General features: G+C 49.5%; 1 protein-coding gene across 7 annotated transcripts in view; it reads right to left on the bottom strand.

Annotated features, from left to right (window-relative positions):
* CYSTM1 (cysteine rich transmembrane module containing 1) overlaps nt 1-18648 on the bottom strand; it is a 66096-nt gene that overhangs the window by 3344 nt on the left and 44104 nt on the right. For 5 of the 7 annotated variants that reach the window (XM_064388291.1, XM_064388292.1, XM_064388293.1 and 2 more), the window contains exon 2: nt 8590-8831. In XM_064388291.1, coding sequence (XP_064244361.1) covers nt 8590-8812 — 223 coding nt within the window. In that variant the 5' untranslated portion in view covers nt 8813-8831. Of the gene's footprint in view, nt 1-8589; nt 8832-10382; nt 10407-17487; nt 17734-18648 lie in introns of those variants that run through there. The other 2 variants (XM_064388295.1, XM_064388296.1) reach the window with 2 other exon arrangements.

Below are 18648 nucleotides of genomic sequence, written 5' to 3'. Positions count from 1 at the left end.
ATTGCCAGAGAGATTTTAACCACAGATACAGCATTAAACAGCTTTTCTGATTTGGGTGTGAGGCTTGCAGAGGACAGCTGAAGGGTGGTCAGCTGTTCAGCCACAGCTACCACAGCATGCAAGCTGAAAACCAGCTCAAAGACAGGCTGGATGAACTGCTCCCAGCCCAGCCCCTCACCAGCCTAGAGACACCCTACACCAACCTGCTAATTTTGGACACCTGACTGTTGGCTTGAGGGCACTATCAGAGTGACACAAGTACCTGAGGAAGGACATCAAGAGCATGTGGTAGCAGCTTCACCCACTCCTCCCAGCCCATGCAGTGCTGTACAAACACAATGTCAACACCCCAAACACCACATTCAAACCCAATCCAAAATCTCCCAGTGAAGGGAACTGTGGCTTTTGTGATATTCCTCAGTGTCTGAGTGCCTCCAAGCTGAAGCCATCCAGTTTTCTATGGTGAGCTTTACTGGGGACCTCATCAGCTGCTTTGTGTCTCTCTTTTGGCCAAGGTTGGGCACTCCAACCACCCCCTACAGCACAAAGGGTCTTTGTCACTACGATCAGAAGCCTGGTGGTCCCAAAAAGAAGAGAAACAAGGGTGATTTCTCTTGGAGGCACTAGACAGCACTCAGTTCTAGGCTCAGTTTTTGATGGTTTCATTGTTTTTCCTAAAACAGGATGGGAGAAGGTATAAACTGAGAGACCCTCCCACCTCCTAATCAGCCTTAAAGAGCGTAGAGCACCATGAATCATGCTTACCCTGAAAATGGTATCAGTCCCCGTAATCACACAGCAGTGGCCTGCACAAACCAGTGCAAATAACTCCCACTTTGTTTTTAAAACAAATACTACAATACCTTCTTATTTCATGTACAGTCTGCTTTATCTTGAGCATATACATTTTGTTTCTTCTCACACCTAATTGATACGTTAATCATTAGCTCCATGAAGGAAAGGAATGAGCTGTGCTTTTCACCCAGTTTGGCACAAACTAAAATAGTGACCTTAAGACTGCAGTGCCCCTCACTGCAGTGCTGTACTGGGTCTACAAGGATTGCAGTACAAGGGCTTTGATGCCACAATCAGCCCATCCTCTCCCAGGATCCAGGCACAGGCATCACTGCCAAGGTACCACCTCACCTACACGGGTGGTGATGGTGCCTGAGAGCCCCTGAGCTGTCCCAGGGGTCCTGCTGCACACCACAGGGGCCAGGCCCTTGCCTGGGTGTCTCAGGTAGGACAGGAATGACATCCAGGCACAGAGAGGCAGCAAGGGGCAGGCTCAGTGCCTGGGCAGAGCACAGCTCAGCACCCACCACCCTCTTAAGGTGGCAGGGCTCAAACCCAGTGCCCTGAAGTTTGTTCTCCTTTGGCCTAGCCGTGTGCCAGCACAGACCCCTCACCTGCACTCCTGGCAATGAGGCAAGGCCTGGGGCACATGAGAGGAAGCAGCAGTGGGTGATTTACCAATCATTGCTTCTGCAGCCCAAAATCCTTCCTGTGGTACCAGAATGGCTGTTTGCCATGGGAACAGCTGGTCAGGGCAGGAGTATTACTTAATACCAGAGTCTCATCTGGGGGGGAGTGCACAGCACAGAAGGGACCCATAAGCCTCTTCCCACTCGTCAATTAAGTGGGTTTTATCACAAGCCACTTCTGCACCAAGAGCTTTGTTTTCTCTTCTTCAGCAAGCAAGAAATGTTGCTCACCACCTCTTAGAATGATTTTGTGCTAAGTCAGGTCAGCCTGTGCATATGCTTTTACCTTCAAATCACTCTCACCCAGGTCCTTGGAAAGCCTTTCTGTTCAGGATGGAGGCCAGCGAAGGGAAAGTCAGCACAAGTGTATCCAAGGGATGCAGAAGTGACAGCAACAGGAAATCAAATGTCCCTGAGTCCCTGGGGGTGCACACTCTGGTCTGCAGACCCAGAGCTGCAGGAGGAAGGGCCACCCAGCTGTGACCTCCCAGACTTCCACTTCTCCTGAAATAAACCCCCCAGAGAAAGCAAGTGCAGAAGAGATTGCAAGACTGGGGAACAGGGACTAAACTTCCATATGAGTTGCCACCAAGGCTTCTCTCTGCACAAGCCTCCAGGGCACAGCCTGGGCACAGATGAGATCTAACTCCCTTGACAAGGAAGGCGTTTAATTGTTCTTTCTCTCCTCTGAGGGTATTGCTTGTGTCTAACAGCTCCAGGCCTGTAATTTCCCAGCCCCCCAACTCCTTCCTGCCCAGAGGCTTTCACTGTGTGCACGGTCTCTACCGACACCACACTCAGATTTCAGGAAATACCTCAGTACACTCCTGAAACAGATACCAGAGCCAGATGGAAATTCAATAGCCCACTTCCAAGCAAAAATCTTCCAAAGCTGCAAAATGCTCAGAACAAGTTTCCCAAATCCCAGCTCCACACACAAATGGCTCCTGCCAGAGCCATCTGAGCAGAAAGCAAGTGTCACAGAATGAAAATACCACAGAGCACAGGCATGTCCACCTGCAAATCCAAATCCTGTCACCAACAGCCACTGCTGACCCAGCCCAGATTTCAGCCTGGGCTCAAGCAGAAACAACTGATCCACAACTACTCTGACCAGGTGTCACACCTCTCCTCTTCCATGGCTTCACGCCTGGGGTCAGCAGGTTTGGAAAATTCCTGCCTTTCTGTTCCTGTAAGGCTGAGCAGCTCCCAGGCTCACCCCAGAGAGCTGTTCCAGCTTTCAGGAAGCTGAGCAGGCCACACATTTCAGGGAAATCACTGTGCAGGCGAGCCAAGAGAGCACTTTCCAGAGCCAGCACTGCACTGGGCAGAGCTGCTCCCCTCTCACCCAGCAGCCCAGAGCCAGGCACGGGTGAGGGCTCAGCAGGAACCAGGCAGAAGGTTTTCCTACAGCTAAGCTCAGGGCTGGAAAAGGTTTTGTGTCCTCACCTGAACACACAGGGATGGGATTAAGAGGTCTTGGAGTTAATGGAAGTGATACTACTCAGCATTTATGGTGTATCAATGTACCTGGGAGGGGTTCAACCTCTCTGAAAGGCACAAGCATTCCTTACAGGAGTCAGCACACCTTCTGTAGAGTACTCAGGTCTTGGCAGGATGTCAGCAGGCATCAGCCAGCTCTCCAAAGCACAAAACCCCCAGCACACAGGTTAGAAGTGTACAGGAGATGTGTCATATGAGAAACAAACTTTCCCTCAGCACAAATGTACAATAATTCAGGGCTTCAGACCCTCCAGCCTGCTTCTAGACTACAACAGATGAGAGACATCTCCCAAAACTACGGATTTTGAGAATTTCCTCCAACTTTTTTTTTTTTTTAAATCAGTGAAATCTTAATTTACTGTTAAGGCAAGATGTTTTTGACCTAGTCAGCTGCAGGGCTGAGAACAGCTCAGTCCTCAGCCTGTATCAGTGCTTACACTGAAAATCAGTCCTAGAGTTAAACAAGACCTGGCTTGGAGGGATTTACACAGCACAAACTTCATCTTACAAAGGTCTTGGAATTGTGCTCTGGGTGACTGACAGGAGGAGGGACAAAGCCCAATTTAAAGCAAAAGGAAATGTGCCCCAGTGAGATCCTCCTTGTGCAGCCCCACAGGGCCAAGTCGCACAGTCTGTGCAGTGCTGGGAAAAGGCTGGGCACAATTTGCTCCTCACCCAGCCTGGTGCCAGCTGACAAGGACTGGAACAGCAGCCCCATTTAAATCAGCCCACACTGGAGCCAGCCTTGGCCTCCTGAGACCAGTTTGTCTGCAGCATGACTTCAGATACTGGACCTGAATTGGGAATAATTTTCTTTCCATCAGGTTTTTATCAGATTACTCCCTCCTTGGGGCTGAGAAGCAGTGGAGGTGAGCTGAGACAGCAGCCCCAGGACTGCACTGTTTGCCAGCCAGCAGCCCCTGCTGCTTGTGCAGCCAGGGACAGAGGGAGGGATGATACAGCAGTCCTGGAGGAGAGAACGCTGGGTTTTAAAGCACACTAAAGAAGGAGATAAGAGGACAACTGCCAAGTAAGATTTATTTTTTTTTGGCAGGACTCCAGCATCTGGAGTTGCAGCTCCTGAAGGTACAGGAACAGTTGAACTAAATGCTCTGACAGACTACTTAGAAAGGGTCAACAGACAGAGAGAGAAAGCCTGTCCTCCAAATTAACTCCTGGCAGGGAAGGCTCAGCTCCACATGGTTTGGGAAGCAAGGGGGTAACCACTGAAAGGCACTGGAGAGCCTCACGATTCCAATCCCCTCCTTTCCACACAGAGGCAGGTGAAGAGGAAAATCCATCCAGGCCTGCAGCAGCAGGCAGAGCTGTATCTAGGTGACCTGTTTATCCTGCAGCTGGACAAACATCAGGAGGCAGACAGCATCACTGTGACTATTACTCTTATCACAGCCGGCTTTGCTGCAAGTAATCAACTTCCAGAAATAAGATTTCCACCCTGTGTGTACAATGGCTCAGACGCAATCCTGAGCTCTGTTTGCCTTCAGTGCCTGCTGACAGAGCCTGGTTCCCTTTGGCACAGCATGGAACAGCCTCATCCATTATGTTGGCACGTATCAACGGGGAGTGGGGGTAGAAATAAAACTGCTCAAATTGCTAGCATCAGCTTCTGCTTTTAGAATTAGTATGTCACTTTGTACTTTGGTTCATTCCACTTCTTTTTAAAGCATACCTTTATCAGCTGCATTACATTTCACCTCTAATTTACATAGACATGAAAGTACCAGCTGACCAGTCAGCAGTTACTGTGGTTTCCTTACGCCAGCTGATAACAAATAATGAAAATACTGGTGGGGAAATGAGATGTCTTCTGGAACGAGGTGTTTTCTTCCTCTTAAGCAAGCCCCTTCTGTAAAGAAGAACCTGCTCCCTACACAACGCTGCACACAGGAACCACATTGCTAAAGCTGTGTGTTTCCCAGCTTTCTTCTGGGGCAGGCACATCTGGGGCAGGCACTGTGGCACATCTACCCTGTTCCAGGAACTCTCACCCACATGGACTTTGTGTGGACAGACACAGAGTCAGCCCTCAGCCTCTGCAGCAGGAAAACTGCAGACAGGGATCAGCATGTCAGCTCCCAGAGCTGGGAAGCTGAATCAGACACCCTTAAGAACAACGTCCCTCAGGCCCAGCACACACATCAGCACCTCTGAAGGCAAAGGACAAGCTGTTTATTTCTAATGAGCAATCAGTTGCCAGCCCTAGCAAGATGTGAGACCTGGGGTTCCTTTGGAGACTTTGGTGTCAGTAACCTGGTGAAGCCTAAAAGCCATCCATCCAAAAAAACAAACCCATGAGGGCTTCTGTGCCACCTCAGCCAGTCACCAGTGAGTCTCCAGCTTGCTGCTCCTTTATGTGGAGAAAAAACATTTGCTTTGAGGCCTTTCACACCCTGAGGTAGCTGGGTGACTCTGAGGGGGTGCAAGCTTGTGCTCCATCCCCTCTGGGAGAAGGGGCCAAGGAGCACTGGGATCAGCTGCAGGCTCCCTGTCCCACAGTGCCCTGTGGGGGTGGCCACGTGGCAGTCATAGGGCCCCACCACTGTCTTAACCACAAGCTGATTTCTGCACCCCAGACATCCTTGTGGCTGCTAATCCTGCCCAGACAGTCCAGAGGGGAACACACGTGCTCTCCTTGTTCAGAGCTGTTCTGGACTGCAGCTTCCCCCAGCAAGCCTTTAGGTTTGTCCCCCTATCCAAAGGCATACTGAAAAGGTGGTGACATCCCTTTCTCAGCTATTTGTTGCAGTCACTGCTCACTGGACAGCAAGAACTTTCTCCTTCCTACCCTTAGCAGCACTCGGGTTAAGCTGCTTCCCTGTTACATCTCAGATGCAGCTTTAACACAGAGAGTGAGGCATGTGAAGATTTTTTACTTCTCCGAGGGCCAGGTGGACAGCCCATGCCCATTGCTACTCCTGACAGGCTACAAATTAAGATGAAACAACACCATCACCACAAAATGCTACTTTGCCATCAGATTCTGAGAGCTCAACAGTAATTATTCCATCTGTGATCCACTCAAGACTAAAATATGATACATAATTACTTCCACACATTAGCATTAGCACATTGGCTACAATCTACAACATAAGAGCCCGCTTTGCAGTCTGCCCACACAGTGAAATAATGTAAAGCATAGAATTCAAAGTATAGCAAATTTCCTAGTTTTCACTGTGGACACACACTTGCTCAGAAATAATAATGTACTACCAGGAGTAGCTTAATTCATTAAATTAAGCAAAGTCATGTAGGAGAACAAAACATCCGCTCTGAAAGGAAAGCATCCACACAGTAGCTCTTCCCAGATAATTGTTGGAAACACCACAGGAACTGACAAGCCACATGAAATCAGACTGGACCAGCTAGGCTGACTGCAATGCCTTGATTAAATTTAGATGTCAATTTTTTGTATTAGAAGTTCAGCCACATCAACAGATACGTAGCACTAGTGTAACAGATTTATAAAAGAGTAGTTTTTTTGGAGACACCCACTCTAAACTAGACACTCCTGGAGTTCCTAAACAAAGCCCCTTTGAAAGCTCTTTTACAGTGTCAGAGAACAAAGCTCAGGTTCCAGTTTGACAGACTGGCCAAAAGGAGCAAGGGGGCGGGGGGGGGAAGGGTGTTTAACAGGAGAATGAAGAAGAAGAAAGCTTTTGCAGACAAATGCAAAGTTGTAGCCCTGATTTCACTTTACAGACATCAATAAATGTGTTTAGAAAAAATATGTGCCATCCAGAGGGACCTGGACAGGCTGGAGAGGTGGGGAAATGTGATCTCATGAAGTTCAGCTGGGTCAAACAGAAGCTCCTGCACCTGGAGCAATCCCAAGCACAAACACAGGCTGGGTGGAGCATGGATGGAAAGCAGCCCTGGGGGGGACTTGGAGGCGGGGTTAGATGGATTTTTGGGAGAAATTCTTCCCTGTGAGGGTGGGGAGGCCCTGGCACAGGGTGACCAGAGAAGCTGTGGCTGCCCCATCCCTGGAATTGTTCAAGGCCAGGCTGGATGGGGCTTGGAGCAAATTGGGACAGTGGAAGGTGTCCCTGCCCAGGGCAGGGGGTTGGAACAGGCTGATCTTTAAGTTCCTTCCAACTCAAACCATTGTGTAATTCTATCCCTTTTTTACATCTACTTCTGCAAAAGCAGAGCAAATCAGAGGCTCCCAAGGCAGGTTTAGAGACCACCTGTAGCTGCAGGAAGGCAGCTCAAGGGCAAGACTTACCAGAAGTTTTTTGATTTATGGGTTAGAGAGCTGATTCTGCAGAGCTGAAGTTGTGTTAGCTTAGGCTTAACAAAATCAAACCTCCTGCAGAACCAGTCTGGGCTCTCAGTGAGACACTCAAACACTTCATTGCTTGTCCCCTCCAGTTTCTTTGTGCTGGTCCACAGGTTTGTGAGAAGAGCAGAGGACATTCAGTGTCATCAGTTCCCTGATCCAGTTTGATATGAGATCCTTCAAGCTTCCAAGGCAGCAGAACTGCCTCAAAGCCACAGCCCCTGTGTTCCCTCAGCCTCTGCCAGCACATCCCTTTGTGTGGCTACAGCAAACAAGCAACACTGGCACCAACCAAAGATGTTCAACATGGGAAACAAGGAGTTGTCCCCTGCCTAGTACTAAGAAACATCTCTTAGCTACCCCAAAACCCCAGGGAAAACCCTGATTACACTTTGAGTCCATGTGGTGGAAGTGGTGGGAAGCATCACCATGCTGCTGCCTCCTCCTCCAAGGCAGGGCTCTCACACTGTTACACAGGAAGTTGAACTCATGATTTGCCCTCAATTCAGGTTCTTATTCCCCCACACCAATTGTTCACTGCTAAACTTTGGGCCCTCCTGATAGACCCACATCACACTGTTCAAACCCACTGAACAGTCCCACCTCTCTCAGCTTCTCCTCACAGAGAGGAGGAGAAGCTCTGGTCCTTTAATCATCTTCTCTGCCTCTGCTCTGGCAATCTGAGCCTGCAGCAAGCCCCAGGAGAGCAGCAGGTGCCAGGGCACACCAATGTGCCATACTGTGGGGATGTGGCACACAGATGGACCAGCCAGCTGCCAGAGGGAAGGTGCACCATCCTCCCTCCCTTCCCCAAAAATCTGGCTTTTTCCACAGAATGATAATAACTTCAGGAAAAAACAAAATGCCCAGGAATGAGTAGATCACTTGGGCAGATACTGATGGGCTCAAGAAAACCTAGGCCCATTAATTCATAGGAATTGTACATTTGAATATTATAAGCTTTAACTGTGCAGCCGTTGGCTGAAAATTATCAACCAAGAGACAGGTGGAATGAGAGTTGTGGCAAATCTAAAGCCTGTGCAACAACCTCAGCATAAGGATTCCCTCGAGGAATCAGCAGTAAGGATGCTCAGCAGTATTCTCCAACAGAGAGAGAACTGTGAGAGACACTACAGCAAAACAAAGCACGAAAACAAGCTGTAAACAAAATGGCCACTTCAAACAAGTCTCCACCTCCTCCAAGGCCATTAGGGCCAGGTGAACACTTTCCCTCAAGGTCAGCGTGCACTCATGTGAGGCAAACCAGTGTCCCTGCCACGTGCTGCAGCTGCTCAGCCATACCTGTGTTTTTGGGCCCGTCTGCGTACACCGGTCCTGGCGGCGGTGGCGGGGCGTTCTGCCATCCATACTGGGGATATCCTTGGTAGCCTGGCTGGCCTGGCTGGTAGGGCCCGGGGGGATAGCCAGGGTAGGGGCCAGGGGGCCCCCCTGGCTGCTGTGCATAGGGTGGGTACGGGGCAGTCGGGCCCGGGCCGGGGTACGGTGGAGGATTATCGTAGCTCATGTGGGATGCAGAATCTGTCCTGCAAAAGAGGGAAACAAACAGGACAACTGGTTTGCTTTTGTCTGCTCATCCATGACCATCTGAGCTCCATTTCACACTGCTCTCCAAGGGCCCTACGTTGTGTGAGAAACAGACTTCAAAATACCTCATCAAGCAGCAAATTTATTTTTAACCCTATCACAGGGGCAGGGAGGGAGTTGAAGTGATTTCTCTAAGTGACACAAGCTTAGCTGAGCAGGAGTAACATGCTGCTTTCCAGTCATGCATCAGCTATTCACCCTAAGTCTTGCAACAACAAAGCAAAACCCTCTGCTTCCACTCATGAATTAAAATGCTTTTAAGAGAGATTCAGAAGTGGTTATTTCCTGTTTCTGTCAATATTGGAAAGGAAAACAATAGAAAAATGCAGCCTGTTCCAGGCATATTTGATAGCTTTGACAGGAGAAGGAGTGAACACAAATGTCCATTACACTTCTGCTAATTGTGTGGTCTGCAAGCCTCCAGACCACTCTGGAGCAAGGCTGTATATGAATAATTTCCTGATGACACTGTACTCCAGCATGTTGTGTAGTCTTCCAGTCATACACAACTGAATCATTAAGCAGCCACAAGAAATTAGGGCCTCGGCTCAGCCTCATTCAAAAAGCAACATTAAAGATACCTCAGAGAGTTGATGCTCAAGAAACCCATGTTATGTATTACTCATGGCACAGCCACCAGAAGACAAGACTGTCACAATACTGCAATTTTAATGAACCTCTAAGCAGCATGACTAAGCAAACCATTTCTTACATTAGGCTCCTGAAGCTTCTGTCTGCGAAACATAAGTGTATGTTAATATCCTACAAATTCAGGAACCTTCCTGGCTGAAGCAGCTGAACCCTGCCATTTCCTTCCCCGATTACAGGGTGCAGACAGATCACCAGTTCCCCTTTGCTACCCACCTCCCCCCCCACGGCACAGGGAGAACACCAGGAGCACACTGCCTCGGCCGGGCTCGCCGAGGCAGAGTGGGGCTGGCCAGCAGCATCCCCTGGGGATGGCACCGGCACGGGCACGGAGCCGGCCCGGGCCGACTGCTCAGCACTCGCTCCCACCCTGGGGGACGGCAGCAGGAACCACGGGCACATCCAGCAGCTGGGGCTGAGGCAGCCCGGGGGATCCCAGCCCGGCTCGGCGAGCGGAGCCCAGCGCGGTGCGCGGTGCGCGGGCCGAGGCGGGGCGGGCACAGCCCGCGGCTGAGCTCGGCTGCCGCAGCCCCGCTCTTTGTCTGTTTGTTTGTGTACAGCCCCTGTTTGTGTACAGCCGCTGTGGGACCGCCTCGGAGCGCCGGCTGCCGCTCCCCGAGCGCGGATCCCGAGCCCGGCGCGGATCCCGAGGCTCTCTCGTTTACACGCTGCTCCTGCCCCGAGGTCGGCAGCACGATGGTGCCAGGCGGCACCGCGCACGCAGCCCGGCTGATCCCACGCTGTGCCTGCGACCCAGGGGCTGCTCCAAGGGGACAGGGCTGCCAACCCCCTGCGGGACACCGAGGAGCCCCTGAGGCTCGCAGGCTGCAGCTGTCACTCACCTGAATTCATCCTAGCGCTCCTCTTGTGTGCCAGGCACAGCCACAGGATCACTGCCATGCCGAGTTGGACAAGGACCCTCCAGTTCACTGCCTGGTTCTGCACAGACACCCAACAGCCCCACCCTGTGCCTGGGAGCATTGTCCAGGAGCCCCTGGAGCTCTGGCAGCCTGGGAGCTGTGACCATTCCCTGTTCAGTGCCCCCAGCACCCTCTGGGGGAAGAACCTTTTCCTGATATCCAACCTAACCCTGCCCTGACACAGCTCCAGCCGTTCCCTGGGTCCTGTCACTGGTCACAGAGTGAAGAGATCAGTGTCTGTCCCTCCTCTTCCCTTCACAAAGAAGTTGTCCCAGCTAACTGCTAAGGCAGTGCTATACCCTGCAGACGATGCCTTTTAATGGCTTTGTCAAGAGTTTTAACTGCTTAACCAAATGCCAGGGATTACAGGAATTTTATTTATAGTTTGTTTTTTTCCCCCACTGCTAGGCCAGCCAGACCACTTCACTGCTCACTTTAGAACTGACAAGCACAACATACACTTAACTCAAGGCTCCTTAACCACTGCACTGCAATGCAACGCCCCTACCAAGTCTCCAGCAAGGAAATTCTTCCTTCGGGGGCAGGGAAAGGCAGGCAGGCAGCCCTACAACTCACTTCAATGCAATCAATTAGAGAACTGGGACATACCAGGCCACTAACGCTCATCCAACCCAGAAAATTGTCCCAAAATAACATCGAAAAGCAAGTTTCCAGGGAAGAACAAGGCCAGAGCGAATGTGTGTGTATACCCACAGACCACTGCGTGCTGCAGAGGAACCATTTGGTGCCCAGACACGGCCCAGCCAGCCCTGTGAAGGCCCTGGTTTGCTCAGCCTCCCTGACCCCATGTACACCTTCCATGCCTGCTCCTGGCACGAGGGGATCCAGGGCACTGCTGCCTGCCTTGTGGAAAACTGTCTCCTGCCCCATCAGGGCGGCTGCAGGAGCTCACCCTCCTGAATTTAGGGATGCACCAAACCTGGGAGGTGGCATGTGGGAACGTCCTGTTCCAGATCAAAGAGCCCCAGCCCATTGCCTTCTCCTTGGACAGGGGACAACCCCTCCATCCATGTCCCCTTCTCTGTTCAAGGGTGTAATTTCACACCCTAGGTACAAATACATGTGTTTTTATATACACACACACACACAAGGCATCCAAAGGCAGCAAACAACAGACCATGTTTTGTTCATAAACCTTAAGCACTCCCTGGCCTTAGCTTGCTTCGATGAGCACTGTCCAACTCCAACAGATGCACCTGGATTACTTCAGTTTTCAAAGCCCTTCTGCCCAAGAGGATGGTCAACTCAGTCCACGCTTCCCAGGGAAGGTCAGTCTTCCTTTCTGTCCCTTCAGATGCATAAATTCATTTATCTACATTCATTATCACTGGCATTTTAGTGCTGAAGCAAAGTTTAACAGATGCTGTGAACTCAAATTCAGTCAGCAAATTGTAACAAACTCAGCCACTCCACTGCTCCCAAGGGGACTCGTGCTGGGACTGCTGGGGGCCACCTTTCTCCATCAGGACTGGCCATTCACTCCCTTTGGTAGCCAAGCAGGGAGCCTGCCTGGCCTCTGTGCAAGGGAACAGCCAGAATCCCTTTGGAGCCAGTGGAAGCACCAGGTAAAGAGCTGAGATGGGGATCAGGTGTACCTGGTACAGCTCAGAAATCCCTGAAAGAGTGTGGTGAGAAGACAGCCTGGTTAAAACCAACAGACATGGTGGGTGAACAAAAAAACCAGCACATCAGCAGGTCTGCAGAAAGGTCTGTGAAATGGTCAGAAGGAGTTAAAAATCCAGTGGCTTGAGCAAACAGGGAAGTGGCAGCACAGGGAACAAGAAAGAACCACTCATGTTCTTTGTTTACCAGCTCCGTGTTAGCCATGTCAAAACAATTTTGGAAGAGAAGACAGGTTTGGAGTGGAGGCAGTAACTGAGATTCCATCTGCTGATATGGGAGAGGTACCGAAGGGAAAACTGGCCAGAACCTCCCGACAGCTGGGCAGAGACAGCAGAACAACAGAACAGAGGAAAAGATGGAGACTAAGAAGAGCATATCCCACAACTGAGGGTAAAGTAACATAACTGAGATTAGGCAAGAGATAAAAGAGAGTGTCCAGCATGAACACTTTCAGCAGCCACTGGGGATTTGTCTGTGATGAGTGAGAAAACTCCTGAAGAATTCATCAAGGCATTCAGCAAACCCAGGTGGGAGCTGTGGAGCCTAAGTTCTCAGGAAGAATCTTTCCTTTTCCCCCAGTTTCACTGCCAGTCATTGCTACACGTACACACATTCCTCCTTGCCCTTTTTGAGCTGTGTGACAACACTGAGATTTCCTTCAGTCTCATGACCTCATACATGACTGTATACACTTCCTAGCCCTATTTACTCCCATGGGTATGTGTTTGCATGGCAGGGTTTTGAATCATGAAGCAGATACTTTTCAGAGACATACCTGAGCTCTTAGTCAAACGTATCACCAAGCTTTGCTGTGGGTTCTCACCCCAGTCAGTAATTCTGTGTGAGCTGCAACCAGGACCAGCCCCTGTGAGGTTGCATCAGAACTTGTATCTGTGGCTTTCCTGGTCAGCACCTCTCAGAGACAAAGCTCAGAAGAAGGAAGCCAGCCACCAGTAAAGCCCTTTGCCTTCCATGGCACTGCAGGAGGTCCAGCAGGAAGAGCCACTACAGAGCTCAATGGTCCCTGCACAGCCTCACAAAGAGATTTCCTTGCAAACAAAGAGACTTCCTTGACTGTCACTAAGCATTTGCCCTGTCTGCTGCTGTTCAACAACAGAGAAATTGCTAATCCATCTGAAGAGAATGGCAAACCACGTTCCTGTTCCTCCTCCCCACCGCATCAGTACTTTTGCTAAGGGGCAAGTTCATTGGTACATCATTGTTTCCTTAAGTTACATTCAAACTCCTTTGTTCCACACTGCTAAGTAAACATTATTTCCCCTATCCCAAGAGCAGGGTTTCATTTTTAAACAAGCTGCTTACCATACCCCAGCCAGAAGGCTGCAAAAGGTCTGCAAAGCAGAAGTCACTGAAGTATGGTGTTGTAGAGGAAATGCACATGACCCCAGGTGTGTATGTACACACAAGGCACCAACAGGCAAGAACCACCATCCTATGGGAGAATATCAGTCCCTCTACAGCTGTAACCTGGCTCTGGCTAAGGCTTAGCAAAAGGTGCAAGTACAGAACTATAATGCTTTGAATTCACTACACACAGATATATATTTAGCTTGTCTATTTTGGCAACCGGTCCTTAGAGAAACAAATTTCACCATTAGGCTTTGAAAAGACTTCTGATTGCTTCACACTTACTGCCTTGTACAAGGCCAGCAAACCAAGGCAGCTGCTGCAGAACTAGTCAGTCATTGCTCCTGATCCTCCTCTTCCACCACAATCATGAATTTATTATAATTTTCTTTTTTCAGACATCTCTCCTGAGCTGAAGACTGTGTGCTTCAACAGAACCTACAACATTCCTTGATTATTCTTTCCGGCCATCACCGTGCCTTTTAGTGTCACCATTTGTCTGGGAGGAAGCAGGCAGACTCTCTCTGCACAGTGCCACAGCTGTCTCCTGCTTCCCACCCCTTTCCCAGCCCACTCCCAGGGCAGCTCTTGCCATCCATCAAGCTAAAAACAGAGCTCAAGTTGCGCTGTACGTCACTGCAACTGCGAGCTCCTTCCAAGTGGGAATAGCTGCTGCAGAGCCTGGCACTGCACACGTACAGCTCACCCAGAACAACACACAGCCTCTTCCTGGAAAAGCCTCAGCTTCAGCCTGGGGAAGGCTCACCATCCACAAGTTGCCACCTCTAAAACTAGGAGCAAAGGAACAGGAAGCCTAATTTAGATGGCTCTTGGCTACGTCACTCTGTAAGTGCAGCCCTATGGCACAGCCTGGCCTGCACAGGGAGGACTTTAGGTCAGAGGGTAACATGATACATGAAAATAACCAAAAATGAAGAGAATAAGGGAAAGCACATTGGAAGAACATTTTTCTGTTAGCACAAGGGGTGCCCAAACAAAGCCCCCTCAGAGCCTGCCAAGATGACCCAGTTCCACCCTTTTTCCTTCCTCCAAAAGGCCACGTACAAGGCTGGCACTCCCAAACATCTCTTGGGGTCAGACTAATTATGGCCACCATAATTGTTGCCTAAATGATGGGGGAGCAGTAGGAATCTGCTTCTACCTGTTGGTACCTTGTTACCTTGGCAAAACTGAGGGGAGCACTCATAAAAACATCTGTATTTTTTTACACAGTTGGTGTTCCAGCTACTGATCCTCTGGCAAAGAAATACCAGTCCCTACAGACAGCTGCCTGCAAGTCAGATCCTTCAAATGCAATCCCCAGTACAGGCAAATCCATTAACTAAAGAACTGTGCATAGGGGTGAGAGGACAATCTAACCAGGGTGCTGAAACAGGGTGAAATGCCTTCTCTTGCACAGGGAACAGTGCAAGAAACAAATGGGGGATTAGTAAATTAAACAAACAAACAAACCAAAGAAAATGAGCAGTCTGGAACACAGAAGAAAACCCCCCACGACGACCCAAAATTAATTAGCAGATTTCTGGAATTTAGAGGCAAGAAGTTGCTTGTTTTTAGGACAGCAGAACAAGCATTGCACCTCGTGCTGCTGTGGTCAGGAGGAATCACGTTTTGGGTATGGCAGGTATTGATTCAGCTGGTCTTTGCAGAGATGAAGATGGAGGGCAGACCCTGAGAAGGACAACTGGGGCACCCTGATGTAACCCACCCCTTCCAATGCCTGCAGCGCTAGGAAGTAGTTTTCCAATACAGAGCTCTAATGGAAAGTACATTTAACATCAACAATCCAGCTCCTGGCAACCAGCCTAGCATTTAAATTACATTTCATATGAACAGTATCCAAATGAAAGAGAGCACAAGTGGCTTTTAAATGGCATTGGCTCCGTGTTTCCCTCTTACCAGCTTATTTGTCAGCTCCATTTAGTGATTGTATGAAAGGTATGTTAAGGATAAAATTGTAAGAGATGCCATTCTTGCTCAGTTTGCTTCCAGGAAAAGCTTCCTCCCTGATTTGCCCTCCCACTTCACCAGGTAGCTCCATCAGCCTAGACTAATAGCTGAGGGGGAACAAGAGCTGCCTCCACCTTTTCTGACAAAAGCTGTTTGAAATGACTTTAATTTCCAAAATGCAGGTCTAGGCAAAAGCAAAAAGCCTAGCTTTGTGCTGTGAAAGGAAGAGCTAAAACCTCTGTTCAAGCCCATTTCCTTAAGAGGTGTCCTGACCCCAGGACACTGACAGTCCTTGGGAAGAGGGACAGTTCCTCGTGTTCAGTTGAGTGGCTGTCAGGCATCTCCTGCACAAAAACAACTGCTGCTGCTCCTGTGGCTGAAGCCACCAGATCAGGCAGCTCTGTGCAGTGAGCAGTGGTTTGGAAGAACAAGCATTTAACCTTCCTGAGCCAGGTATTCCCCCCTCCTGGTATCCTCCAAGCCCTCCAGAGATCTGAAGTCTGCCCATGTGTGAAAATGGAAAGTGAAATGATGTTTGAGGCTGACACTGGTGTCTCTACAAACCATCCCAGCTCCCCAGTCCCATTGTCTGCCCTGGCTTCTTGGCAAAACCATAATGGATATGCACATTTCCAGGTGACTTTGGTTTCAGAAACCAGGATTTGATCAGTGCTAAAGGCCTGTCATGCTGACAGTTGTTGCCTCAGAGGCAACATCCCTTGTGGAGCTTCACAGTCACAGATCTCCACAGAACTCTTACCAATGCACCCTCACACCCACACAGGATTTTGTGCCAGGATTTTCCTTCTTCAGACAAATTTCAATGTCTCATCAATTGTTACCAACACAAACCTCTTCAGAAATGCTACCCATCACTTTCTGCCTGCCCCTGTCTACCTACAGGTTCTGCATGGCAGAAGGAAAGTATGAAGCTGACTTCGTCCCTGCAAGAAAAGCATTAGTGGGAAAAACCCCAAATCCAATGCCCTGCTACTGTTATTATGTGCACTGCAACTTTATGGGAGGGAAATTGTCCAGTTTTTCAGACATCTGATGAAAGGTTTTAGAAAACCTTTAGATGAAATATACTTTAACACCAGGAACTAACAAAGATGGAAAGCATCACTTCACAGCCCCTCAGGTGGTGTCAGCCATGGTACTTGTTGCTGACACACCAGGTGAGACTCTGCCCAGGTACAGCAGTGCCTGGGCAAAATACACCAAAAAGCAAAGTCCTCTACAGAAATAATTTCAGAGAGAAGCATCAACATCTTGATTTCAGGTTTTGAATGCTTTTGCATGCACTGCTCTTGTTCAAGTGTTTGTATAATGTATTGCCTTAGATAATTCTGGAAATACATGACCATAATTTGCTGTTAAAGTGGTGTACTGACTGTTTAAAAGTGCAACAAATATCAAAACAACAAAAAACTCAATGAAAACATCTGATTGTCCTGTAAAACTAGACCTGCAAATAACAGTTAAAGCAAGCAGCTTTGTCGGTCTAAGCGAAAAGAGAACGTGAAACAAACAGTTTGACTGGCAAGAAAATTGGTAAGCGCAGATAATACATTTGTATGTTATTCAGATGGTGTTCTGGCAGCATTCCAGCCACAGAACAGCAGCAGTCTTTCAGGAACACTTCCCCAGCTCCGAAGCACTGGTGGATTAAGTGGGAAATAGCACCCAGAGCATGATGATTTTCTAGCACCTCAAGCAGAAGCACGCTGGCAGCAGCACACAGCTCCCAAGGCACGGCTATGCTGCTGTGTGCAGACAGAAATACAGACATTTTCTGCAGCTGAGATCTCATTACTCAGAAAGAGATTTCCACGATAGGCTGGAAAATGGAATGAGACTGAGATTTCTTCGCCCCCCTCCATGTTTTCTCACTTTTTCTGCTTTTCCATATCTTTCATGTGGCTCTAACATGATGCTTTATTTTGCCTGTAGGGCGTATGCAAAAATCCTCTTTAATGTCTGCTTGTCACAGCCACTCCCAGATTCTCCCAGTGGTCACCAAACCAAGAAACCTTTGTCTTACCTTGTCAGGGGCTGAAAAACTTCCACACATCAAGGGACTGTCCTCAATAGCTGGTAAGACCAAATAATACCTCAAGAATACATTACAATCCTAGAGTGGAAATCTCTCTCTCTGATATTTAAGTGACAGAAACAGCAGCTTTTGTTCAGCATAAGGAACACAACAGACTAGATGCTTCCAAGGAGGTCCATTCCCCAAAGCTTCTGCAATCTCACTGGAGCACAGCACTGCTCCCTCCCAGGACAGGGCACTTCCACACAAGGGGATCCCGGCTGGGAAGAGCTCCCAGGATACAGCTGGGAGGGCAGCCCAGCCTTTGCCTGCCCCTCAGCAGGAATCCTGGGGAAGGCAGCCTCTCCCACGCCGGCTGAGCAGGCTCCCTGTGGAAGGCAGGCAGGATGCCAGGCCTGGCAAGGCTGACCGTTTGCTTCAATGGCTCGGGTCCTTCCTATCTTCCCCTATTCCCAGAAATGACGCTGCTATTTTCTGCTCATTGAGCCATCGGGTTTGAGGTCAGCAGCAGGAAGTTGAGAAAGGCAGGATACACAACCCAGAGAGTAGAAAATATCAATACTGACAGCAGAGAATGAGTGAACCTGCCCATTCAAGGCTCCAGCACCCAGGAGAAGTTTTCAGGGAGCCCTGACAAGCTTCCATCCGTGCCACAGAGAGATCACAAACAGGGGACAGGAGAAATGCAGACCTGTTTCTGGAACATCCAGAGTTACACTAACTTGCTCTGCCCTCACAGAAAAAAAAAATCAGGCAAGATATTCATCTGATGCTGCACAGAAGTACCCCAGAACAGGCAGCTCCTCTGTTTAGGCACACAAAGCCCTCCAGGTACTCCTCTGTCATCCCAGTGCAATGCTATGAGCAGGAACATCTCTGCTCACAGTCACTGAACACCTCTGCTTTTCTGAGCAGCAAACCACTGCCAATTTTAAATGTACCATGGCCCGGGGGGACACAGGGCAGCAGAAGAGCAGAGCTCTCTGCTCTGACTGACACCAGGGCACCGCCTGGCAGGGTCTGCTCAGACACACAGCCCCCAGCCATGTCAGAGCCTCTCCTCTACAGGACAGTCTCCTCTTCGACCTCTGCTGCAAGGACACCCACCAGCCTCTGCAGATTATCAGTTACAGCTCTCACACCATTTGG

The sequence above is a fragment of the Passer domesticus genome, chromosome 13 (genome assembly GCF_036417665.1).
Source record: "Passer domesticus isolate bPasDom1 chromosome 13, bPasDom1.hap1, whole genome shotgun sequence".
NCBI lineage: Eukaryota > Metazoa > Chordata > Aves > Passeriformes > Passeridae > Passer > Passer domesticus.
This window is presented reverse-complemented; position numbering and strand designations above follow the sequence as displayed.